This window comes from Notolabrus celidotus, chromosome 8 (genome assembly GCF_009762535.1).
Source record: "Notolabrus celidotus isolate fNotCel1 chromosome 8, fNotCel1.pri, whole genome shotgun sequence".
Lineage (NCBI taxonomy): Eukaryota > Metazoa > Chordata > Actinopteri > Labriformes > Labridae > Notolabrus > Notolabrus celidotus.
Window position 1 is genome coordinate 29,613,322 of NC_048279.1, and position 27,320 is coordinate 29,640,641.

Consider the following 27,320-nt stretch of genomic DNA (forward strand, 5'->3'; position numbering starts at 1 on the left):
GTGCAAAGTATAAATAGGGTACATTTAGGGTCCCACAAGAGTTGCATTGCACTGATCAGTTGCTCTTATTGGTGGGGTTTTTTCATCCCAATTGTTTTCCATGCTGATGATACTGTGTTTAATATGACAAAAAACCTGTGGCCCATACTTTGTACAGCAGGCAATAAAGTACTGGATGACTTCACATTTATAAATGTACAAGCTGAGCCAGAAAGTAAAGGAATTGATATCGTATTAACCCTGTTAGGTTGAACTTCAGTATTATTTAAACTGTTGTGTTAAAAGTCATTGCTGTAATTACTGTCATCTCATTTGGTTCCAATACAAAGCCGTTTTTTTTTTCAGTTATTATTTAATCCAAGCTCGCTTAGTTAAGGTTTTCCTTTTACTTGTGTGTATGTTTTTATAGGGCTGCCAAAATAAAGCAAACAAGTAATGAAATTAACATGCTAAATGGTAAATGGACTTATATAGCGCTTTTCTAGTCTGTCTGACCACTCAAAGCGCTTTTACACCACGTCACATTCACCCATTCATACCCATTCACTCACTGATGGTAGAGGGTGCTATGTAGGGAGGGACCATCAGTGTTAGCTAATCTCATTCGTTCACATTCACACACCTCTGAACAACAGAGGGAGCAATTCAGGGTTCAGTGTCTTGCTCAAGGACACTTCGGCATGTGACTGCCGGAGCTGGGATCGAACCGCCTCCATTGATAGACGACTGACTCCACCCATTGAGCCACAGCCTCCCCGTTTGTCCCATTTGGCACACCGTAGTTGAGCCACCATCGCTTCTTCCTGCATCCTGCTGCTGCCATGATGCTCTTTTGATGGCACGTTTCACATGAACAAACTACCAGATGGTTCAGTTGACAAGTCAAAAATGGATATGCATTTCTTATCAAACCAAATCAGGATATCACCAAAGTAATTTGCATTTGAGCTACCACCTAAGAGCAAAGCATACAGGTTCAGCTAGTCAGACTGATGTCAGCGGGGAACTGTATCACAAAAGCCTGCAGAGCACTTTTTTCGGAGTGAGATGATCGACACAGACATGTTCGATTCCCTAATCAAGACACTGGTTAGAATAACTTTGCAGTGCTAATATGGATTGGAACTGTTAAAATGTGACTACTGAATTTCAGAGATTAATCAGGATTATGAAAAATGATTGTTTGACAGCCCTACTTCTAAATAAAAAGATACATAACTAAATTTGGTATTATTGATGCATTATCTTCGCTTCAAGACTCCTATTAATAAAACGTCTTCAGAATGGCTCTGCACTCGTTCTAAAACTGTTGATTTTGTTCACTGCTAACCAGTCTCAAGAAATGTACCTTCAATAAGAAATGGAAGAATTTATTTTTGACGTTCAGAAAAAATGAAGTACACAAACACTTGTTGCAAAAGTAAAGATAAATAACTTTGGGATACAGAAAATAACAAAAAAACATCCATGACACATTGGCAATGTAAAAGGACTAACAATGAAAACTGCAGGCTAATACTACTGCACAGTGACAAATGTAGAAAATAAGACATGTTGGACCTAAGTTTCCCTTTCATTAAGCAATAAATACTGAATATGAACAATCTCAAACATGGAGAGAAGTGCTTGAAGCTAGGCGTTCCTGAAGAAAGCAGGACTGATAGATCTGAGCTGGGCTGAGTGAAGAGTTGTAACAAACAATCCCAAACCAATTCTGTGAACAACTTTTATCTTCTCTTTGAGAGTCTTTGGTAGAAAAAGCATGATTGAATAGAAAAGACATGTAAATGACATATTTACACAGAATACAGTCTTATTGGAAAGGCTTTCAGTGATGTCTTGACTGCATTTCAGATTAAATCTATGGTGACAACAAAGGGGAGTGAAGGAACACTGCTCATGAATAAGCACCTTTCTCTGCCTTGATGGTAATAATACAGGGGCTGGGGGAGTGAGGCAGCTGGAGCCAGCTCATTTATAGACATAAAAAAAGTAGCTGAACAAAGAAGCTCCCATTTTCTGTGACAGTATCAGCCCACACCGGCTGAACTTTAAAAAAGACCTTAAGAACAAGAGGCAAAAGCGTCTTGGTGTTCTTATCTCTGAGAAGCTGCAGAATATAGTCCTCCGAGCTCATAGGTAATAGTCCACAACTGCTTCACTGACTTTTCGTCTCTCTTAAATGCACCCAGAGCACACAATTAGCGTCCCACAGCAGCCCAATCCATTCAGGAGATTTATTAGATTCCAGTCTGTTCTGCTTAATCCAATCAGTAAAAGGACAACAGGATAAAAGGAGAATCGTGTTAGCTCCCGGTGGAAAAGGATGAGATACAGAACAATGCAACAGTGGCAGAGGTTCATTTCAAACATCCTGTGTTGTTCTTGCGGCAGCTATTACACATGTCCAAGGTCAGTCCGAGTCATCTTTACACACACAGGCACACTCCTCGTGGTGCTCCAAGGGCACATCAGTCAGGGACTTCTGCAGGCCTCTTATACCGCTTCTGTGTTTCAGCAGTAGAACCTGTTCAAAGGAAAATACTGCAGGTCAGAGACTGGAATCACACAAATCAATTAAATCATACTCAGTGGGTTGTGGCCAAGAAATAAAATCAGTTTGTGGATAAATGAAATTGGTTCTTTTTCAAGCTGTAATCTTGAGATGTAAAATAACAATAATAATCATAATAAAAATAATCATAGCATCAATAATAGTGATAATATTAAGAACAATAATACATTAATATGAATAATAGCTATAATAATAACAATAATAATAATAATAATAATTATTATTATTATTATAATAATTATAACAATAATAACAATAAAAACACACTAATTATTCTATTATTATTACTTTTGTAATAATTAAAATGATTATTGTTTCTAATTATCATTATTATTGTTTTAATGAATTTTCTTTAATTTTTGACTCACTGCAAAAAACAAAAAGTTGGTCTCTAAAATATACTTATTATACCAGTGAACATACATTACAAAAATAACCTGGATATTACATTTTTTGTGAGGAATTTTCCATGTAGATTATACCAATGACACAGCAACATTCTCATGTAACAAGTTCATGTTAGATTGGGTTTTCATAGTGTTACTTTGAGTTTCAGGAGATCCTTATTTAATAAAAAACCCTATACATTTTCTTTGTCATTTCATGTTTGGCTCAGAATACACCTGACTCAAGTGTCGGTCAAACCACTGAAGTTTTCACTGTATTTATCATTCTAAATAAGCCGTTATTACCGTGGCATAAATGTTTTTTCTAATATGGTGAAGAACCCTTTCAAAGCTGTTTTTTGACTTGACTGTAAAAGAAAAAGCCAAATCAGTTTGTGTATTCCTTATTCCAAAATCTGTCCTAAGTAAGTTGAAAACAGATCACATTAACAATGTTCCTCATACTTGTGGAGCAAGTTGGTGTTTACCTCATGGTATTTCTTAGTGACCCTGGTGGGGACACACTGGCAGTCGTAGCAGCGGTGAGAGCAGCAGGCACAATTCCCACCACAGCGCTTCACCAGGAGGCAGCTCGGCCAGAAAATTGCATCTGTCCTCTTCAGCTCCTCTCGCAAGGGCACGGAGAAATTACGGGGAGTGCAGCTGTACAGTCGAACTTCCTCCCTCAACAGATTGAGATCAACTCCTCCTGAAAGACCCAGAGAAGATGAGCATGATCAGAAACTCCTCCTGTCAACACCAATACTAACAAAGACATAAATCACTACTCTCAAGACTACTTCAACAGTAACACTTGTTTTAAAGTGTCCTACCTTTGGCTTTCTTATTGAGGACGAAGGACTTCCCCAACACTTGCCATGTAGGTTTGTACAACTCCTCCATATCCACCTGCCATCGCTCCGGCTCCAGGTACTTCATGACCTCCTCCATGGTGCCCAGCCCTGCAACAGCCTCTGACAGCTCCTCAATACCTTGCTGGGATGGAGGGGGAACGGCAGGGACCTCTGGTTCTGATTCACTCTGCAGGAAGACAAGCAGATGAGATAAAGTTAGAAAAGAAAGGTCATTCGTTCACAGATTTTTGTTACCTTAAAAAACACCTATTCTATGCTTGGGTCCTGCTTTCAAATTCTGTTGCTTCATCCAAAACCCCTGAAAACACCAACTGCCTGAGGATATTTACAGGCTGTGTATGATTCAAGAGCTCGTAAGCTTGCTGTAGGTTACAGATACTAAAACAGGAAAGTTACGCAGCAGGAAAAACTCAGTCAGCATGACAACATGTCTTAATTCAGCAGTGTGAGACTTAATCAAGGACATGTCTGTAACTCTGAAGGAAACGGTATGTCATGGTGAGAAAAAATAGGTTTAAATTGGAATCAGGTTTGTTATATTCAACATCGGTTTGGACTTGAGTTTAACAGAAACTGTGACTGTGCAGGACAGCTGTGGGCCCAGTTCAAGCTTGATGTGTCAGAGATGCTAATGTGTGGAAGAGCTGAGGCTGTAAGATCCTAAAGATGACAGATAAAGTTAGATGTGGCCAAGCGTTCCCTCACTGGTTCAGTGGGTTTACACTTGTCTATCTGAGGATTGATGGAGATAAAGTGTATATTTATGGAGAAAAAATAAAAGTTGATTCATAAAGTTCTGTTGATTGATTTCTTTGCAGCTTTGCTCCAAATTTAGATTTTAAGTCAACTATTATCTAGTTTTCATTATTTTCTTCTAGTTGTGCACCCTCTACATTTGTGTCAGTCCATCCATTAGCAAGACATTTTGGGATTTCTTCTTCCAGTTCTTTTAACAACCATCTTCCTGCTTACTTTCACTTTGTGGTAACAAAGCAACAACTCAAATATGTGCAGGATTTCATCCATGTTGGTATTTGAAAGATGCATGGCAGCACTGTCATTGATCATTCTGTAAAATGTCACTATAAGGCTGTTTTTCTGTCCGTTTCCGTGATATATATTCTATTGATTGAAACGGTTTTCACTGTAGTCAATACTGTGCACATGTTGACTGTGTACCTGCCACAGCTGCTCTGCAAACAAGAATGATATCACAGAAAGATATTTGTTCTATGCACTTCAGTTTAGAGTCAAATGTGAATGAATAGCACAAGTCAAAGCTGTCAATGGTTATAACCGCCGCCTGATGCTTTGCATAACAGCCTTTGTCTCTCTAGCTCCTGCAGGCGGCAGTATTATTTGTCCCCAGCTCCCAGCTCTCAGCTCTGCAGGCTGCAGCGTGTAGTCTCAGACAAGATTGATACCTGGGGTGTTGGTCTTCCCACAAGAGAAGAGGCTAATCTGTTAAACCTTTCAGTCCTGTGACGCTGCGTTTGTCCAACATGTCAGCTCGCTGGTCTCTCTAATCTTTGGTGACTGACAGGTAGAAGGCAACAATGTGACAGTTGCAAAAAAAAATGCAGCTTGGGGAGCATTGAAAACATCGGTCGCTGGCAGCTGGGTCTTTAGGCTTCTGGAGAAGAGATGTTTGAAAGGAGAAAAATGATTCCAGGAATCTGTATCTTCCCTTTGGTGACTAACAGGGACTTTTAAAAAGGAACCCAGTGATGAGGAGGGGTTTCTGGAAGAAGAATCTTTTCCTTTAGTCAGAGGCCATGACAACTATCTCAGGAGGATTTGGGGATTTCTTCATATCAACTACTCATGCAACAAACAGGAGTACTCATGCTGTAAAAGCCATCAAGTGGCTTAAATAATTCTATTTCGAAGTGTTCATTTCAAATTGGTTCCACTTTTAGACTAAATAATTGTTGCACAACAGGAAACAAAGATATGATTGTACTGCATAATGCCATAATACAGTCGTAATACAGTCCAAATCTGAAGCTCTTAGATTAAGTTTTGGAAATAAGAAGTCAGTGGTTTGACACGGCTGCACCACAGGCTACAAAAACACAGCTGCATGCCACAGATTTGACTCATTCTAATGAGACTGCCTTCAAAACCAATGAAACAATCTTTGGTTTATTTGGCATCTACTGAGATAAACAGACACAAATGGGACAGGGGTATTTGTGGGGAAACGGCTGCTCACACAGCATCATGGGGTAAAAATAAGAGTAAATTGAACAGTCTTTTCTCAGAGATAAATTTCCAGACAACAGACTAAGCTGAGAGTCTTTTTATTTGAGCTTTGGCAGTAGCTAACAGTGCGGACTGGAAGCCATTAACAGCTTGTGAATGTCGGCGGTGCAACATTCCCCCAATTAGCGGCGCACTGCAAGCTCAGCTTCACATGGGGAAGCCAAGCAATTCTTCAGAGACACGTCAAGATGCTAGGGGTAACAGATGAGAGCTCCCATTTGAGAAATTCAGGAACAAAGTACTTTAATAGACCATCAGCTTTTAACCAGCATCTATTCAGACCAGTGACCCGTGTGACAGGTCTCACACACATGCATGAACAAATCCAAAACCCTGGTTTTCAGTGAGTATGTAAACATTATCACGCAGCTCCAGAGAAATGTACCTGCATGTCACTGTGACCCGGGTCATTGCTTCATAGCTTTGAAACAAAACCATGGGGGACACTTGCTTGTCACTTGTTTATGGCTGTCTGCTCTTGCTTGTTGAGACACCGTAACTCCACTAGTGATTGCCATTCTCAATAGATGTGTTTACAAGGAGCACTTATGCTGGGAATAATAGCCTGATCAGAATAAAAAATGCTTCATGTAATCACTGACATCAGAGGAGAGTGGACTGATCCGGCCAGTTTCTGGAAGAAATTTCATTCCAGTGAGAGGGGCGGTCTGTGTTGTTCGGATCAATATTTATGTAAACCTGTAGCTTTTTTCCCTGGAGTCTTAATAAGTACTCTGTGTTGTTGAACATCTCCAAGGTCACAAACAATGAATGAAATTATATATATCGCTAGTGACAGCAGTATTTGTTAACAACAGGAACAGATGGAAGGTACAGTTTCTTTCTTTTCAGCACATCAGAGCAACAACTGTGCTCATAAACTGATGCACTCATGGTTTAATCTGCTCACTGTATTCAGGGTCCATCTGAACAGTTACATTTAAATCTGTTGTCAGTAGCTATAATTGTGCAGTTCTTTTAAATCATTCTCACTAGTCATATATGGTGTGCATGGATTTCTGTGCTGCAGCAATTTAAAGCTGCTGTGAGGAACTTTTGGTTGGTGGAGTAAGTGATACCTCTTATCTCTTGTCCTGTTCATGCAAAATGTATTTATTCAGACAATTACCTCATCCTGTTGTCTTTTAAAATTTAGACTTATCACATAATGTGATTATTTGCCATGAAAACGGCCCAAAAAAAGAGGGGGGTTTTCTAAAGCGAGACCTCAATCATCTGTTCTGACACCTACCCCCTCAGAGTGGTTGCAGGGATTAAAAATGACATCAGAGAAGGTATCAGTGTTGTTGTGGATGGTCTTGTTTGTTTTTGAGGGTCATAAAGAGGCGTTAGTATCAGTATCAGTCTGTTTCTCAGCCAGTTAAAACTCCTCATAGTGCCTTTTTAAGTAAAAGTAAATGTTGCTCACATTTATTAGCCCTAATGCTAACATGATCAACTCAGTTTTAGACACAACTGTTTTAAGTACCAGGAAAGCTAGAAAAATCTGCACATTGGCGATGCAATTGCAGAGCTCTGTGTGGACACGGCTTGGATTAAATCACGTGTATACATCAGGGTTTGGGCAATGGACCAGTTTAGGACCAGTTGCAGGTATTTTCTTTGTGTTTGACATTAGGCCTAACAAACATCTGAAATCTTCTGTTATAAACTGATTTCCTCACAGAAGGTTACCTGCTGATTCTTTGATAAATAAAAGCCATGGTTGTGTGGCTTTCTTGAGATGTTAAGACTTTGGGGCGCTGGTGGCCTAGCAGGCTAAGCGCCCTGCATACAGAGGCTACAGTCATCGATGCAGAGGTCGATGGTTCGACTCCTGGCTGTGACGATTTGCTGCATGTCTTCCTCTACTCTCTACTCCCCACATTTCATGTCTCTCTTCAGCTATCCTATCAAATAAAGGCAAAACATGCCCAAAAATATAACTTGAAAAAGAAAAAAAAACGCCATTTGTATGTAAGAGGTATTTCAGTATCTAACACAACAATAGGCTGTCTTTGTATGAGATGACAAACCTTATTTCTGCAGGGTCAGAAAATGAAAGACTCCTGATTCAGGCTCAAATGAGTCAAATTTCCCGTCCAACCTTTGGACTAAAATGCATTTGAGAACCTGAATACAAGGTGTTAAAGTCAAACCTATGCTGGTGTAGTGTTTCGTGAGCTGCCTTGATAAAAGTAGCCTCCTGAAAGTTGCAGTTTAAGACAATCTTGAAGAAGAAAAGCCGAGTCAGCAGACCAAGGCTCACTGAAAGGAGAAAATAGAGACTCTGTGGTTTGAACCAGTGTTGTAAAATATGTACAATTGTGAACATAACAGTATAATCAGATACAGATATACACGGGCCGTGCTGAGTTGTTAAACAAGATTGCGATGTATGTACGGCTCTTCTGAAATGATTGCATGTTTTGAAAAAGGGAAATTGCTTTTGAAACTGTAAACGTAGGAGAGTTTTTATTATTTTGGATGATATGAATCAAAGTGTGAGCTTGATATATCTCTCTTATCACTTTCAAACCCTCTGAACCCCAAGCCTTTAAAGAGAACCCCTGTTTCTAAGCTGTGATTACCTCATTTCCAGCTCCCTTTGTTCTTCCACTGCACGACCACACGCTCTTATTTCTGGTAAGTGAAATGACAGGTTCAGCTAACTGTGTTGAGATGAGAATTCTGAAATAGCATCCTGGGAGAGCTCTGGAAAACAATATCTTTCGCTTTAACATGGAGCTGCAAACCACTTCCTTGCACAAGAGACTTTTTGAGTACACAACAAGGACTTTTGTGCGTGAATGTAGTATTTGTTTATCTCACTATATGCCACACACTGCAATTTAGGTTGGTGTAAAAACGGAGCTCAGTTTCATCATGCCAACAGTAAAACCTCCCGCATGGCTCTGCCAGTCATTACCATCTGCTATAACAAGGATTTTATCCCTTACTTCCTCTCTCTTCTGCCCCTCTTTCCAAGTCGGAGTGTGTAAAACATAATTCCATAAGAATAAACAAAGATGGAGGATTCATGTTTATATCTAGCTTTCATTTCTAAGGGTCCTCACAGAGACAATGATGTATGTTTTGTTTGCTCGCATAACCCCCAACTAAATTCCCCTCATACTCCCTTCAACAGACTCCTTCTCTTCTATGTTTTAACAACCTCTTCGCCTCAGCCCTCTCTTCCTCAAATCTCTTCCTGCGAATTACAGACCGGCTCTTATTTTTCCCCCTCTTCCTTTGCGTGGAAGTGGTGTGGAGGAATCATTGCCTGTTTAAATATAAACTAAAGTGCTGGCCCCTGCGTGGCACGAGGTTCCAGTAGCTGCTGGTTGACCACAAAGGAAACAGAGAGCTGCTGTTCTAGCGTGCTGCTCCTCTGTCAGAGGAAAGTTCAAAGGGAAGCCAGGCCGAATGTGCGGAGGCCATAGCTTCCTTTTCCCCCCTCGTGGTTTCCACACTTTCCAGAGTGGGTATATGAAAGAAAAACTTGGTTTCTTGTTCCATCACAAAGTCAGTGGCAGACATCTCGACATCAGAATAGCCTATTCTACGGAAAATGATTCAATTTGACTTTAAATTTAAAAACATCCTCACTCTCACCGCTTGTTATTTTTTTAAAGCTCTAATACGCAGCATTAAATTGTAAATTAATTATTTAAAAGGCTGAGTGTCATTTTTGAATACTGTTTTTGGTGCAGACTGAAAAGCACCTTTAGTCTGTAAAACACTAAATACCACACAGTGATACTGACTCGTGATGAGTGTGTTGATTTGTTCACTCTTTCTGTAATGAGCCCATTATGATGAGGGGCGGCTGTGGCTCAGTGGTAGTATCAGTTGTCTCTCAATCGGAAGGATTGGCGGTTCGATCGCAGCTCCTGCAGTCACATGTCACAGTGTCCTTGGGCAAGACAGGAACCCCAAGTTTCTCCCGGTGATGTAGTCAGATTAGTTAGTACTAATGGTCCCTTACTATAGCAGCCTCTGTCATCAGTTAGTCATTGTGTGAATGGGTGAATGTGACGAGTCATGTAAAAGCATTTTGAGTGGTCAGAAAGACTAGAAAACAAACACACAAATAAAAGTCCATTTACCATGATCTGGTTCAAAATCACCCCAATGTTAGACTGTGTTATGAGGTAAACTTAACAGCACCACTTCCTTTCTGCCAACAATTTATTTAAACTTATTTACTAATTCATTTGGAAAGTTAAAATTACTGGAAATATCATCTGGCACATTGCTAAATGTTTTACAGATTTATATTAATTATAGAAACAAATCCAACCAATTACTGGAAGCTCTCAGTATTTGGAAACTGTTTTGGAAGTGTCTAAATCTTATTTCCATGAACAGTTTTATTTAAAAAAAAAAAAAGGTTAATAAAAAAAATCATTGATTGCCTCAAGGTAGGTAGTTTCAAAATCTTTGGAATACAAATATATTTTTAATGTCTTTAAAGGGGTACGTTTAAACTACAATGTAATGACATGCACAAAGAACACTAGTGGTGTCAGTATTTACCATTAAATCAATGAGAATTTAAATAACCAGCTCATTAGATATTAGCCATTTGTCTGAATTCCTCAAATAGCCATGTGTAGCTGTGATGATCTCTGGGGCTTTTAGCTGCAGGATGGCTAGTGATGTGTTTTTCAGTAACACACTCACACTCTCTAGTCAGTCTCATGTAAGCGACCATGATTAGATTGTCCCAGACTGTTGGCATCTTTAAGAAGGTCTTTTGGGATCTTTGGAAATTTCACTCTATAGGACACTATATATGTTTCAGTCCAGTGATGGTTGTTTAATGTCTCTGCTGCATATAAAACCATTATGTTAAGACTGGCATCATAACTCTGTCTCAGTTGGCTTTGTTTTGCTACTCGCCACTTTGTTACGGATGATCACTGTACCCCTCCATCTCTCTTCCCCCTGGCTCTGTAGTTGTGAGTGACAGCTAGCCTCAGTCATGAGGGGTAAACTGGCTGTGCAGCTCAGAGGACACCTCATGTCATAATCGAGATGATTGATGTGTAATATGTCCACATTACAGCATTACTGACTACAAAGATCTTCTCAGACGACTTGTAATCTCTCACAGACTGCTGCTTACATTAAAAGTAAGCCAACATTAGAAGAATTGATTGTTTGATAATACTTCTCTCTCCTTTAGGGATCTTGGGATCGATTAACTTCTTGTAATAGTGTCTTATTGGATTAATTCGTCTCCATTAGATGAAGAAAGGCCTTGCAAGCAACACTTTTCAGCATCTCAGCAGTCTGCAATACTTTAACAAAGTTACCACAGGAGGTTAGCTCAAACAAAGATTGACTTTCTTCTTCTAAAATATCTGTATGTAGAAACCCGGCTTTGATACTCAGCAAGGCGAGATGTGCAGTAAGGCTGCATTAGGTTTAAAGAGTGAAAGAGAAATGCAGTAATAATGTATATGATGACTGAAAGAACAAAAGAGCTTTTGAAAACAAAAATCACAGAGAGAATACAGAGTGCAATCAGTGACCTCAGATGTGTATTTGTGCTTGTAAGATCTCACAGCGCTGCAGGCCATAATGGATTAATGAGGAGCGGAGCTGTTTACTTAAAGCTAGTGAACAGAAGTAAAACATGACAGGTTCAAACACGGCAGTCGTCTCCTCACTTTATCTCCGGGCTTTTGTTAAAGGAGAGAGAGCAGGAGCAGAGAGTGAGATAAAGAGTGTGTGTGTGCGCGCGCAGGTGTGTGTATGTGTGTGAGTGTGTGTGATTGTGTGGTCTGAAGGCCAGGACAGAAAAAAAGTGAAAGAGAGTGTGGGAAGAGGATGGATCAAGACAGAGACAGACGCAGAAGTCTTTTATAAGTTTTTTGTTAGTGAAGTTATGTAAGGTTCTGTGGGGGCAGAACTTCTTTCCAACTCACTGATAAGACCAAAAATAAGTGTAAAGGTTGGAGCCATCAGACAAGACTTAAGTCTAGCTGGCATAGCTGGTTAGTCTTCTCAATCTCAGCCAGCTTTTGTTCAAAAATTCAACCCGATCTAGCTCACAAACAGGTTTTTATCCGTCTTATTCTGGCTCCCTCAGCTGGAATACGGCAGCTCTTTCTTGTTACCTGGAGCTAGCTTGTCAGTTAGCTTAATTCAAGAAAGATAGCAAAAAATTACAAAAATTTATGGTTAGGATTTCAGCTATTAAGTCGTTAAATCAGAAATAATGATATATCAGTAAGTAAGTACGTTTTGAAGAAGATGTTTGAAAAACATTTAGGCTAACTGGTGTTAGCATTTAACTGCATCTTCTATTTCGAAGGAGAATGAGATGAGTAGGACTGATTTGTTGCTTGATCCTCTTTGGTTAGCAAATCAAAAGAAAAAAGAAGTCATAAAAGTAAGACTGAGTGAATGCATGAAGTCTGACTTTCAGGCTTCCTCCCTAAAAAAGTGAATCAAGAGGTCATAGGGCATGTGATAAAAAGAAGTTCATGAGAGCTTCTTCATTCAGTTTTTGATCTTTTATTAATGTCATCATTTAAGCAACAGTTATTTTCTAAGCTCCTGTTTGAATGTCAGGTTTCCTGGTTGGGTTTTGGAAACAAAACTGCTTGTTAAAGTTGTGAAAGAAATCCTGGTTTGTCTAAAATAAACATTATAGTTGTTTTAATCAAGGACTTGGATTTGGTTCATACCTGACCTAGGCATGATGATGTCAAGCACATATATAGCTTTGTTGATGTCAGATTTTATGCATTTTAAACCACTGTTGGAAAATCATGCAAATCATGAAGAAGTGCAAAAAACTGCAGTTCCTCAAGTGTTTACTTGAGGCTGGCTGCAAAGGCATGGAACCCCTACAACCCCCCATGTTTAAATGCTGCAGGAGTTAACACGATAACAGCCTGGTTAAAAAAAACAAAACATTGGTTTCTATGACTCATGCACAGTGTGTCTTTTATTTCAAAACTCAACAATTTTGATTCTACTCAGGCTGTGTTACATTTAGATTTTCAGAATTAGGGTCTTGGCTGCTTAAACTTTAAGGCACATGGCTGTTTACCAGGAGGCTTAAAGCTGCCTCAGCTCCACTTCTTTTCTAGTCACTTGATCAGTAATTAGTTAGGGTCAGCTCTGCCAATTATATATGCCATCTTTGGGCTTAAAAGAACCTTGTCTGAAACCAGTGGGTGAAATCATTGAGTCTATGTCCATATTTTTTTCAGTCTTTTCTCAGTCATTTCTCATAAATGAGAACCTGAAGGAAAGGGGTAGCAGTTTGGAAAACAAACAAACTCACTGCACGTCGTTAAAAAGTTGAAGAAAATTGTGCCCTTGTGTTTCTGAAGGGTGTCGCTGGAGGTATGATGTTCCACAGACACCCACTAATTCTACCAAAATGATAGACTAACAAAGAAATAGACCAATAACAAAAAAAACATGACAGTGACTGATGGGGGGAAAGATATATGATAACAGAATTCAAACGTTTATTCAAATAAGAAGAAAGAACGGCAACTGATGGTGTTGACGTTCTGATGAGCAGAAAGCCAACTGAACCAGGAGACCTCAACCTCCTTATAAAGCCTCCTTCAGCGGCTGGCAATCAGCTGAGGGAGGACTTAACAGGTGCTCACAATATCTGAGGAAACCTGTGACCTAGCTTTGGATCTCTTTTCCAATCAAATGCTTTAATTTCATTTAAAACATATCAGATCAAAGCCATTTTGATCTGATCTTTATCATTCTTTATTCCAAAACAATATTTTTGGTGTAAACAACACTGAATTTGATGAAAGAATCCCTAAACTGACATTCAGGTGAGACATAAAGTCAGTGATTGTAGTCTATGTTGCAGGCCAAGAGAAATAAAGGGGTGAATAATGGGGACAGAGCAAAAAGGATCTGTTGTGTTTTGTTGCCAAAAATATATTCCAGCCCAGAGTCAAATAACATGGGTATCTTTTTGAAGTGGGCTATTGTAAAAACACAAAAGGGGATATTACTTTTGACAGAACTTGAAACAGAAAATGAGACGGAGAGACTGACGGCAGCTTGACAATTTTCCCCACAAAAAGCACTTCTATCTCTTAATTCCTGCTTTCATTTCAGGGGCTTGAATGATTCCCCCCCGAGGGTCAGAGGACCTCTTTGTGAACCTGAAGCCACTTATTTTCTCCATCTCAGTCTCAAGCAACACCATCAATGTCAGTGAGACACCTCATCTGTCGGAGTTATCTTACTGGATCCATTGCTACTGTGCAGGTTCAGAGGGTATATGGATTTATATAGAACAAAAATGGAACATGACAGCTTTAATATTTAAAAACTAAAACTGTTCTAGCCCCAGGAAATGAGAAAAGTACAGTTTGGAACCAGGTTGGAACCAGATTGGAACCAGTTTTACGAACAAAATGTGTTATGTTGTATGCTCTCTGACATTACAGAACTATTCCAGGGTCTATTACAAAAGAAATCCCACTGTACTGACTGAAAGGTGCTTCGTTTTTGATGTAGTTCTGCAGACTCAACCCTTTGGTTTCCAGCTGAGATTGCAGAGATTATGAAAGTTTTTTAAATCTGTGTTCAAGTATGTATGAAGTGTTCTGGCGTGTGTGTGTGTCTTCATAAAATAAATGATAGCACAGGTGCCAGATGTTCCAAAGTACTTAAACATAATTTCTCCCCTGATGCTTAAAACCTTTTGTACACATTAGCAGAAATGGGTGGTTGCAAATTAAGACATCATATTATGCAGCCAAGTTATTTTAATTGTGCCCACATGGAGAGACATTTCTCCTAATGTCATGTGAAATCCCTGAACTTTATGATGGGTGCAGAGAAATGCTTAGACAGCAAAGCGTGAACTTATCACATTACGCAACTTCAACTCCTGTTTTGTACGTACCACAGGCAGGAGGGAGTAACGGATGCAGAATCCTGGCTCTGAGGGGAAGTACTCATCAGAGATGAAGCGGATGCGGATCTGACTGCCTTTGGAAGTGTGACCAGCTGGTACAGACTGTGACCCACACCAGCGACCCAGGATGGTTTTCTCAGTTGGATCCTCTATCTCCACAAAGTCGTACCTGGCAGAGTGAGGAGAAAGTGAAGAAATCTGAGTCATCGCTGCTCATAGGGCCGACTGATGCTGATGTTGATTAATTTGTCACAGCAGCCATATTCTTCTAAAATCATGCAGGGTGGGAAGCTAAAGCTGATACAATGTTGTGCTGCTGTGTCAAAGATTGTAAGTACCATTAATTAAGGGTATCTGCAACTTAACGTTATATCACTTACAGATTAAAAGCAACTGAAAACACATTGCAGAAGCACATCAAAATGTAAATATCATATATTGTAAACTAATGTAAGCCAACAGCTCATGTCACTTCCTGGCTTAAGACATATTGTGTAAGACAGGAATCTACGACTTCCCTATAGTTTCTTACCAAACTGTAATTTAAGCTCTCAGCCACTTCCTAGCTGACAGTAATGTATGCTAGTAAGTGGCTTGATGCTAGACTACAATTCAGAGGCACTTCAAGGCATATTCTTAAGTAAAACAACATGTTTCATGACAACATTAAATGCAATATTATGTATTTAAAACATTTCTACTTGGCCTACTGCATTGAGTTATGGTGTAATATTGTGTTAGACTGGAGTTTACATCCCTATTTATCTTATAACTCTAACAAAAAGTAGTTTTAGCTTTAGCCACCCACTAGCTAAACAAATGTTTGCTAGTAAGAGGCTAAATGCTAGTTTTAGCCTTTGTTTGACAATAGCAAAAAGATTATCAATATTTTTTTTACTTCACAATTGGCCTTATTTCCTCCCACATTCTCACAATAAGCTACATTGTCTTTCTGTTACTGATCTATGAGTACATAATTTAAAATAATCTGTAAGATCACCTAAAATTTGATCATTAGATGTACAACCTGGAAAACAGAAGAACAGCAACATCACAGCTTTCCACTCTGAGCATGATATCAAAGAGAAATAGTCACTGTGTGAACATGGTCAATTTCCAAATTCCTCACCTTTTACAAACCACCACAATCTATGTTAGCACTGCACTAATGTTGATTGCTAATGGCGCTTGACTAATGACCTCAAATCACTTTGTATGCTGTTCTCAAACGGGAGCCAGTGGCAGCCATATGTAATGCATGGTGGTAGCATGGCCACGACTTACTGTTTTGCAGCGGTGGCGATTTAAAGTTGAAGTTTTTAAAGGCAAGTAAATTATTGTATCAAATAGACTGATTGAATTGTCAATACTAAACCCACATTTTGGCACGATAGGAGGTAAATCGGTCACTGGTAGTGGTATTGGACCATCTCTAGCTAACACTGACTTTTTTAAGCTTAAAGGGTATACATCAGTGGATTTCAACTTGTCTAGCCTCAATTACAAACGCAACCCGAATTCCCCAAATTTGTTGTAGAATAGCAGGTGATAACCAGCATAAAGTTACTGCCAACTACTGAAAGTGCACAGAGTCACAGGAAACACATGCCACTTCAAATAAACCCAGAGGAAAAAGCCTTTTTCCTCAATTTCGTTTTTTTTTTCCAAGCACACATCTGCGACACATCTGCAACCCTTTTGGGTCGTGACCCACCAGCTGAGAACCACAGGTATAGACCACGTGTTAGTTGACTTTCTTCTTGGCTGTTATGTTTAGTCAGCACTTTTAATGTATACCCTGTCCTTGCCTTCTTAGCTTTGCTTTTAAGAGTGCAATAGTAAAGCTGCCAAGGGAAATAGATATTTAACCTCATTAAAAAAAGGTAATAAATGTCTTTAACGGCAGGTTATATCTCAGCAGTGGCATATTTGTTTTATTAACTGCCTCAATTAATGAGTAAAATAAATCAGATGTGGCTTCTGGATTGAGGACATATCCCAGGTTTGTTGACAGTGCAGGAGGAGCAGCTGCTGAGGCAGCTCTCTGACAGGCCTATTACACCGATGCTACATGTTTACACTGACATATCATTTGTAATTAAACCTGGATCTCTTTATACTGTGCAGTAGGATGAATCTGGAGGAGCTGCAGGTCTATTTCATAGACACAGTAATAAATTCTCAGTTGTTGTGAAAACTCACATCATGAATTATTACATTTAATAATCATGGTTTGCTTTGAATACACCTCTAGGTATGGTATCATTGTGAATAAAACTGTTGGAGGGTATTATGCAGAAACAATTCTTAAATAATGTGATTTATTTGTTCAACAATATTGAGTTTGCAGAGTTGGATTTCCATTTTCATTGAAAGCACTCCTTTTCAAAACACATAAAAGTAACCCATATTATTCAACTTCAGCAGAGTCTAAATTACACAGTATTTTCTGTCTAAAAAACACTACATTCCTGAAAACTGCAGTAGCTGTTGCTGGCTGTGAATCAAAAGACTGTATCTAAGAAGATCCAAAGCAAATTAGAAAAAAAACATGTTTCAATGTTTTACATCAGAAATTTGTGTAGACAAAATAAAAACAAACATTACAACTGAGAAAAGTATAAATAAAGGTACCATTATCTTGCTGTGGGAAGCACACTTTGTGTCCGTGTAATTACATGACAGTCTCTCTCTCCACTGGCCACCCTGCCAACCTCTAAGACCTGTAAACAGTCTGCAGTGCAGGAGCATATGGCCGAGCTCCAGATTCTTTTTTAGTGTGCCAAGGTTAACATCAACCAACCTCAGCACTTAAAACACGCAGTTCAGGAGTTCAGCCTTCATTATTTATACCTGTGTGTTTAACCAGTGGCTGCGGTGCATTCAATACAGCCTTGTTTCACTGACTCTTCACAGTCTGGGATTAATCACTTTGCCATTTGCGTCAACAGGCACGCTAACCTCTCATCCAGTGCTGCCAATTCGGATATTTGGATTTCAGGGACATTGTTTACATTTTGTGTGAGCTTGACAGATTCAGTTTGAGCTGGTTTGAATAAAACAACATAGGGGGACATGAGCAAGACTAAAAATGGATTTTCTGTGATGTTAAATAAACTGAAGGGGAGGGTGTGGGGGTGGGGGTGGGGGTGGGGGAGTGGGGGGTGATACACTGACTGACTCTGCTGCCTTTGATTTGGAAAGTCAGCTAGGAAGTCTGTAATGTGCACAAACAAATACAACTGAAAGTGCTTGTTTGCAAACCCATACGTGTATAAATGTTAGATAACTGCAGGCACTATAAAACATTCATTCACATTAATGCAAACCAGCATGGCATAAAATGGTGCTGGAGAAGGATAAAGTATCAGTTAAGCCTCTTCTCGATGGAGGTCAGTGGAGAAGAGAGAAGCTTTCCTCTCTGAAAATCAGTCCTCAGACAGCTCCAGAGCTTTGACAGATGGCTCATCAATAATTCAAGACGCCCCTGATCATTACACATCGCCATGTGTTCAGAATCAGCATGTCGAACAGCGGTTTCTCAGATTTACAAATGCACTGACATACATACCGAACTGTACGTACAGTCACAGTGAACAGAATCAGAGCACCAAAGGAATCTCAGTGCTAACAGATGGAATCACCTCCCTGTGCTCTGGAAATAAAGGGTGTTCAATAATCACAAAGCTTTTCTCCAACATGTACAAACCACTTGCATGATGCAGAGTAGCAGCATGAGCCCTGTTTTTTTGGTTGTCTGGTTTAAAAAAAGGGAACACAAATGCCATGTCTGAGTGCAGCCCTGTCTATGAGCCATCAAGCACGACTCCGCTGCCATGCCAACCAGCAGCAAGACCGATCCCTCTCCAGCACGCCTCTCCTCCAGTGGATTTGGTGAGAATGCTTTTCATCATGCCACAGACAAACAGAATAGCTGATGAGCATCTCCACTGCTCAGCCTCTCCTCCCTCGCTCTCATCTTAGCGAAGACTTCTCGCTGCAGGCTCCCTACCAGAGCCGAGCCAAGCAGATCTCCCCACTGTTGTTTGCTCTCTCCCCTCGCCGTCACGTTAAATCACCGGACAGGAGATTATATTAGTGTTTATTTGCGTTACATTGCAGAGTGGCAAAAGGGTAAGAGGAGCTATCAATAACGTGTATGAGAAGCAGCAGCAAAGGGGGGAAGGTCTAAGGGCAACGATTGTGAATACATTTGTAAGCAAAATGAAAAATAATGTAGATATGCAGACCTGGCTGGAGGCTGCTTTATGCAAGTGTGTATGTAGGACAGAGAGACAGTGTGTGTGTGTGTGTGTGTGTGTGTGTGTGTGTGTGTGTGTGTGTGTGTGTGGTGTGTGTGTGTGTGGGTGTGTGTATGTGTGTGCGTGTGTGTGTGTGTGTGTGGTGTGTAGGAGAGAGAGAGAATAAAAGGCGAGAACTGTGACAAGCAGATAGACTTGTGAATGTGTGTCTGTTTCTGCTTGTGACTGCATGCTGCATTCAACCGTCTCCCAGCCCTGCCAAGAGTGTGTATCTTGGGATCGGATCAAAACCTGTTGGGCCTCAGTGGTGGGGGCGAGTTTGAGGGGGGGGGTAGAGAGAAAATGAAAAATGTGAAAGCTGGAGTGGAAGACGTGGCTATGACTCGCATGACCCCGGAAAAAGGATGCTGTTATTGTCTCGCGCCCCTCTCCCTGAGACGCCGACTAGTGCAGTCTTGTAAAAGGCGGGACGGCACAAAGGTTGTCAATCTGCACCCTGCTCCGCGGTGGAACTTTCGCCTCCCGGGGCTTTCAACAGCAACACTAACCTCATACGTCAACGAGCACCCAGCCCACCACAGAGGTGGTGCTGGGTGGGGGGCTTAAATTACCTGCACTTACAGACTGTGCTTTCTTGTTCTAGACAGGTGACAGGAGGTAAATCTGGAACATGAATCCTGGATGGCAACACATCTGGCAGTTAAATCAGGTTAAAAAAAACATCTTCACACAGACTCTGGATGTTTCTGTGAGTCAGAATCACAAATGATGATGCTAATAATAATAATATTAATAACAACAATAATTGATGCCAACTGATAGATTCATGGACACTTAACTGCATGGTATGAAATATTACATTCTCAAGAGGTGTATCTTTAGTGACCCTCTTCAATATCTAAATGAGACCTTCTTATTGGTTTCATGGAGGCTGAATTTTACTCTTTAAAAACCTTAATCAGGTCCTTTGAACAGTAATAAAAATGTAATGTGAAAAAAGTTTTTTAAAATATCTTAAGATGTTCAAAAAAACGGTTTCTTAAAGCAACAGACTGTACATACAGTGTCAAGTCATTCAGAGGTGATGCCAGATATTGAATATGAGACAATAACATTGCATTTTTGGCCTATTTAACCCATTCATTGATCATTTCTGTTGTTATGTTCAAAAATGCTAATTTAATTCAAAGTTTTAACCCACAGTCAGTTTAAGCAGAGGATATTTAAGAGTCAAACTGCAGAGCTGTTTTTGTAATTATCAAAACAACAACATATCTCTCTTATAAAACTAAAAACATGCATTGCTAGCACATTTGAATTCCCAACCTTACATGTCTGACAAGGAAACTTTAAATGTCAGCACACTGTCTCTTCACCTTTGTGAAATTGAACAGGCAAGAGCTGCAGAAAGGCGTCATACACCTTATCATCCATTAGGGGCTCTCCAGGAATGACTAGCGAGGTCACCCTCCCCCAGCTCCTCTCCTCCTTCCATTAATGGGCTTCTCCATGCTAACCAGTCAGTTGTGATATATTGACAGCAGGGCACTGAGCATAATGCACAGAGGGTAAATCGATCGTCCCTGCTCGGGATCCCTCTTTGAATTGGAGGCAACGGAGGCAAACCCTGGCAGTAATTGAAAGTGCGCTCCTCAATAAAGCAAAGGATCTTTTCTACTGTGTGTGTGTGTGTGTGTGTGTGTGTGTGTTTGTTTGAGTTTATGTGTTACAGTCAGAAGCTAAGGCACGTGTCTTTTGAACAATCATGTGAGCAGCTAAAAATATCGACCACATCAAGTAAAATACGTCGCTCTAAACCACGTCATCATGGTGTCTTGGGTGAAACAAATCACTCTGATGTTGGTTTTCAATATTCCCAAGCTGCCACGCCAGACCAAGGCAATTTCACAAATGGCCACACTCTGACTCTAAATCTTTAGAGATGGCTACGACACAGGCAGGACACGTCTTTACCACAGACCAACATACATCTGGTGTGCCAAACTGGGGGAAGCCCCGGTTTGATGGGAGCGGGCCAAAGGAAGGAGCAGACGACTCTTAATGAAAAGTCTGTTATAGTTAACTGCTGAGGGAGGTTATCACCCTCATCAAGTGCAATGGATATTTCATTCTGACAGCAGAAACTACTTTTTCTTATCACTTAAAATCAAATTTATGAGCTGCTTAACGAGTTACTTGGAGAGCAGCTCATTTGTCAAATCAGTGGGAAGGACCTGACAAGAAAAATTTGCCCAAAATGTTGCAGAAACAGATTTTCTTAAAACTTACACTGGATTAAATTTTTTCCTGTTTAAATACAAATCAAGGGCCATAAACATGTCCATAGCTGCCAGTCAAGGAGTTAGCATAGTCTGTTAGCATTGAGTAACACTGATTAGAAAACCAGCAGGCCGTTATCCAATAAAATTGACTTTTGTTCAGTCATGGGAACAGAAATATGGTTTTGAACTGCTTGTATTCATACTTATATGTTATCAAAAATCCACAATGTCATGTTCTTACTTGCATATTCCATCCTCAGGGTCCTCCAGTCCAAACTTCTCATCAAAGGTGAGCTGGATCCTCATATTACTGTTCGCCACGAGTCTCCAGACCAGCTCAGTACTCCTTGGATAAGTGTTTGGGAAGTCAGGGCTCTGGACCATTCCCTCTCCAGACACTGTTATGATCTTCTCCTGATGGGAATCTTGCACTCCTAAAACAACATGAAGAGAATGTTTTACGATTTCTTCTTGGCATTGAGCAAAAGTTTGATCCATCCATGAGAAAGGAGCGAATGGGTATTTTTACACAGACATGGCAATGATTTGAAACATAAACATGTCGAGCACCTTGCAAAGAGGCAGGCTGTCAAATAAAAAATATTGAACGATAAAAAGTCATACTATTAAAGTGAAACAGATTGGCGCTGACTTCATGATTTACACCTGCAGTCAGTCTTGTCTAGAAAAGTTCTAGACGCGTAATTTCCCAATTCACATCTTTTACATAACAAGAATTACACAAGACAATCTATAAAAACTTGAAAATCAGGTTCACATGAAAATCAGTCTTCCTTTGAAATAATGAGTCTCCTGTTATAAATCTTTATTTTGCATTATTATGGTCTTCACAGTAAACATGTCTCGTCATCATTATTGAGTTAGTGTCAAATTTGCTCAGTGCACAGTCCTTCAAATGGAGCACTGCCCGATGGTTTCACACAGCTCCTCTCTTGTAAAGCCACCAAAGCCCACTGGGACCAGTGGCTGCTGAATTTAATCACAGTAAAGAAGCTTGTCACTCTGTCCCCAAGGCTCCATCAGACATCTTGACACCTTCAGGATTATTCCACCTGAGCCTCACAACCCCTGCAATGACACCAACCTGAAGCCATGTTGATTACAGGACAGTTGATTTATTTCATGAAAACACCCTGATCAAATCTCAGAACATGTAAGCAATATTACCATTTTATATTGTCTAAGCACCTCGATGACCAACACGACTCATTCAAAAAGGTGACAATTACAGAAATATGCTGCAATTATTTGCAATGAAATGTAAGACCTAGCTTAGCTCATGCACCCCATGTATGAGGGAACATCTGGTCCTCATCATACTCAAGAACATAATTATTTTTAGCGTAATCTGTATAAAACATGTTTGTGGTCTCCCGGACGTCCCCCAATGGTTTCTGAAGAGATGTTTTGAAGCCCAGCAAGATGGTCACCATGTTGGAAATGCTGACTCAGCCTAAGTTTTGGTTAACCTAAACACAGGCATGGAGGTGGATCTGAGGTTGGCTTTTAGCCTCCTGGCAAGGATCTTAAGCGCACCAACCTCACAGTCAACACAGCTGTACCCTTAATTAAGCCTGCAACTTCTAGACTTTTTATTATAACAGACCTTACTTTAACAAACTCATTATAAAACATCACCACAATACAGTGTGTATGAGTAAGGGAATGAGCCACATGGATCAAAACTGTTTATTAAACCAGGCTGTAAACATGTTTATTTCTGCTGTAAAGTTGGGCATTTTAATATGGGACCTAATGGAGGTTTCTTGGCTTTTGCTGCCAGCTTCATGTGGGCATTTGAGGAACTGCAGTCCTTTGGTGCTGGCTTGATTTTTCAAACTGGAGGTTGCCGCTTGCTTTAACCCTCCTGTTATGTTTGTTTCTTAGGGACAGCAATAATGTTCCTGGGTCAACTTGACCGGGGGTATATCTAATGATCCAAAAGTGTCCAAACCCAAAAAATACCAATAAACATTTTTTAAATCTCATTATCAACTCCATTATTAACCATTTTAAATCAATATATAGTGCAATGGTGTTCTTTAATTCTCACAGATGTGCAATGCAAATGTGTGAAATTAGCCATTTTCATTGTATATGTTGTTTACCGCTAATTAAGCCAAGCAGAACAAGTTTCATAGCAAAATAATACTTTAGACAATTTATTATTTTTTTAAATTTAAAAATGAGTCAATTTGACCCACAACATAACAGGTGGGTTAAGGCATCTAGTTTATATTGTGTATTACTTAGCTAGGAAGCCAGAAACCAAGTATCAGTTAGCTGTGTTATTATAATGTGCTAAAACAGTAAAATTCACAACTTCCAATTTCTGTCTGTGTTGAAAGGCCTTTAAAAGTTAGCTAACTGTTGACTTGCTACGCCACAACCACTTCATTTAAAAGTCTTTCGAACTAAAGTCTCACAAAGTGAGTAAGAACACTTTTGGTGATGTTAGCCTAGCTGTTTTCTTTACCTAAATCCAGTCTTTGAGCTAAGCTAGCTATCACTTATCACAGCTAAAATTGATATTGGTTTTCTCACGACTTCTAGTAGGACATGGGAGGTTGACAACCCCTTCAGGCTTAATACCAGGGGTTAGTTGGAAGACTTTATTTCTTATTTTTTGTTACCTTCTCTGCAAAAAAATAACAAAGCAAAAGTAATGCAGAAAGAAATAGGGTTGAAACAAATACAGATGCTAACATTGAACCTTGTTTCAAAGATGATTGCAGAAAATGTTAAAATTCCACATTTAGCATTTGTCAATGCTCTGGAAAGTTTGCTTCACATAAAAACTGTCAGAACAAAACTGACCCTGGACGCTGTTATTTGTAACATCATGCTGTGTACAATTTCCTTTGAATTTCTTCAGAGCAGATTAAACTCACAATGCATAAATTCATTCCTAGCCCATTCTCAACTTGTTTAAGCAGTATTCATATTCATAGCGCCGATGATCATTCAGTATTCATAAACCTATCCATATGTCTAGCCGTCAGAGGAAGCGGCAGGGGTTTAATGTGCTCATTAGAAGGAGTGTGCTGCTGGAAGTCTGTCGGTCCATTAAACGGATGAGGAAACATTTCCCCAGTGCAACTTGTGTACACATTTATTTGTGAAACACATTCTGAGCTTGATTGGTCTTTATTTTGCCATAAATTTGATTTAAGGATGTGATTCATACCCAACGGTGTGATTCAGTCTGAGCTTGTTTGCTTGTAATAGAAAGCAAAACACAGACAGTTTAAGTTTGTGCCATGTGCCCACCCTGTGAGCTGTTAGAAAGTTCCACAGTAACACTAACTTTCTCATGATGTTTCCAAGGAGAGCTAATTTGTCTGAAGGAGTGGTCACTGAAGTGAGGGAAACTCTATTTTTACCTTTTGTTAACTATTCAAAATCAGTAACAAGTCAAAGCCAATTCACATGTCGCTATTAAAGATGCTTTATATTCTTACAGAGCACAGAGACGACATGTTTTGTTACTTTTGATCTGATGTGTCCTAGATTTCAGAGGAAAACAATCAGACTGAAGCGGGCTGGAATATCAGCTGTTGCTGTCAGATTTCAGGAGATACCCAAGCTTCTGTAGCTGGCTCATTTACTGAACAATAGCCTTGTGGCTTTGTTAAAAACCCAACCTCCAGCAGACGCGTATTTAAAGAATGAATGTTTTTTGTATTGTAGCATGGAGCTAGCACTAGCATATGAGTGTGGAAGGAAACATAAGGAACAGGCTCTTGTGTTGTTCCAATATGACCCTATCTGGATGTGACGCTCAGATTCTTGGCTTAGCAAGAAAGCTTTTAGAGTGAATGCTTTAATATTCAAACGCTCTTTGTTTTAGTTTCAATGTCACTGAAGAAAAAGCTTTTAAGATTAGGATTTACCCGTGTGTTACATAACCTAACAATTGGCTAGGTATTCTTCTTAATTCATCAAGGAACACAACTCCCACCAGAGCCTTGTTCTTCCTTTTTTAACTCAATTAAAAAAAGGGGCACGTCCCTCTATATTATTTAAATGCCAGGTATTGCTCTTTCTACAGACCCTTGTACCCCCAAAGCTCTGTCTAGCCGTGTGAAGGTTGCTCAGATTGGACAACGGCTTTTTAATTTAGTGGTTTAAGTAAAGCTTCATCGAGGGGTTCAATACTGGATAAGGGCTGTAGTTTCAACTGATATCCAGCTACCTCTGAATGGTTCCCAGCAATAGTTTGGTCAGAAAATTAGAGTATATTTAGCAGATCTCCAAATGCATGTATAACCAGCTGGAGAGTTTTGTGGTATGGGTTCTTATGCAGCAATTAACTGGTGTGACTAAGGAACGGCTGTGGCTCAGTGGTAGAGTTGGTCGTCTCTCAATCAGATGGTTGAGGGTTCAATCCCAAGTCTCGTTGTTCACATGCTGAAGTGGCTTTGGCACGACCCTTAACCCAGAAACTGCCAGCGGTGGGTGAATGGGATTATACTGACTGGCGCTTTACATAGCAGCCTCTGCCATCAGTGTATGAATGGGTGAATGTAGAAGTGCTTTGAGTGGTCCGAAGACAAGAGAAAGTGCTATATAAAAACAGTCCCTTTATTCTTTACTGCGCTTAACATGGCATGCTTATTTAATCGTAAAGGCTCTGCTACAGTGAGTGTTTCTGTACATGCATGAAAACAGAGTGACATCTGTGATGCACCAGCTTCATGTGCCATGCTCGAGACATGGAGTCTACGTTCCACTGAAGAAATGAGTGAAGTCGACAGTGTGGGAACATTCAGGTACTCCAAGAATGACCAAAGAGTTATTCACAACAACGAATCCCCGGTCTGCAAAACCTGCTGCAAAAAAGTTGCAGTGAATGAGTCAAACACAAGATGTAGTAAAGCTAATACATAATAATTGAGTGATATCATGTCAATGGCCAATTATTTAATGAAACACTGAGTTTCTATAACATGGAATTAAACATGTGGTGGTATGCCATCAGTAAATTTACTTAAAACTTATTTTTTTGCTTTGTTTGTTAATTGAAAGGCATGCAACACTTCTCTGATCCAGTAACAAACAGCATTCTTATCAAGATGTAACTTGATATCATCCGGACTCTCTCTCCTGGCACCCTGACCACGGCTGTCGATCAAACGGAGTAAGTGGATAAACCAACAATGACACTTCTTTAAGAAAACAATTACTTCAGATTTCAGAGATCACTTTGATGTTTTCATTTGGGTTTGGTGGGGAGCCAGGTGGGAACAGATTGAATGACAGAGTGCCAGATTCGAAGAAAACCAAGGCCCGGGCATGACTTCTCAATGAAGAGGCTCTTTCATAACTGTGTGAAGAGTTTGGCCCCAAGTACAAACTATCTAACAATGAAGGCCGCCTTCTCCAGCAAATCTAGCAAAATAATAAATGCACTCCTTGCAGGCAAAAAGTGTAGATTTCATATTATTGGGTTAAAAAAAGCACGTTTGAGCCATGTTTTTGACCCTTTGGCTATAACTTCTCATCATAACTGCATGCCTACAATAAAAAAAGTAACCACAACTTTCTGTAGTTTCTTTCAAAATCTTCTGAGGAAAATGTCTAATTACTCTTTGAAACTTGTGTGCAAAGAGCAGGAACACAGTGGGTTTGATTGACTGTCTTTATATCCATCTGCTGGCTCAGTGGGAAACAAGCCGATAGCTTTCATGCTATTAAAGCTCGGCCCTCCATCACAATGACATGTTTT

General features: G+C 39.9%; 1 protein-coding gene across 1 annotated transcript in view; it reads right to left on the reverse strand.

Moving 5' to 3' along the window:
- Positions 1-1,354: 1,354 nt before the first annotated feature.
- The window catches only part of pdgfc (platelet derived growth factor c), a 55,598-nt gene continuing 29,632 nt past the window's right edge, over positions 1,355-27,320 (reverse strand). The window contains 5 exon segments of the mRNA XM_034689269.1: positions 1,355-2,527; positions 3,450-3,670; positions 3,795-4,002; positions 15,016-15,196; positions 21,813-22,005. Of these exon segments, the coding sequence (XP_034545160.1) occupies positions 2,414-2,527; positions 3,450-3,670; positions 3,795-4,002; positions 15,016-15,196; positions 21,813-22,005 (917 nt within the window). The 3' untranslated portion in view covers positions 1,355-2,413.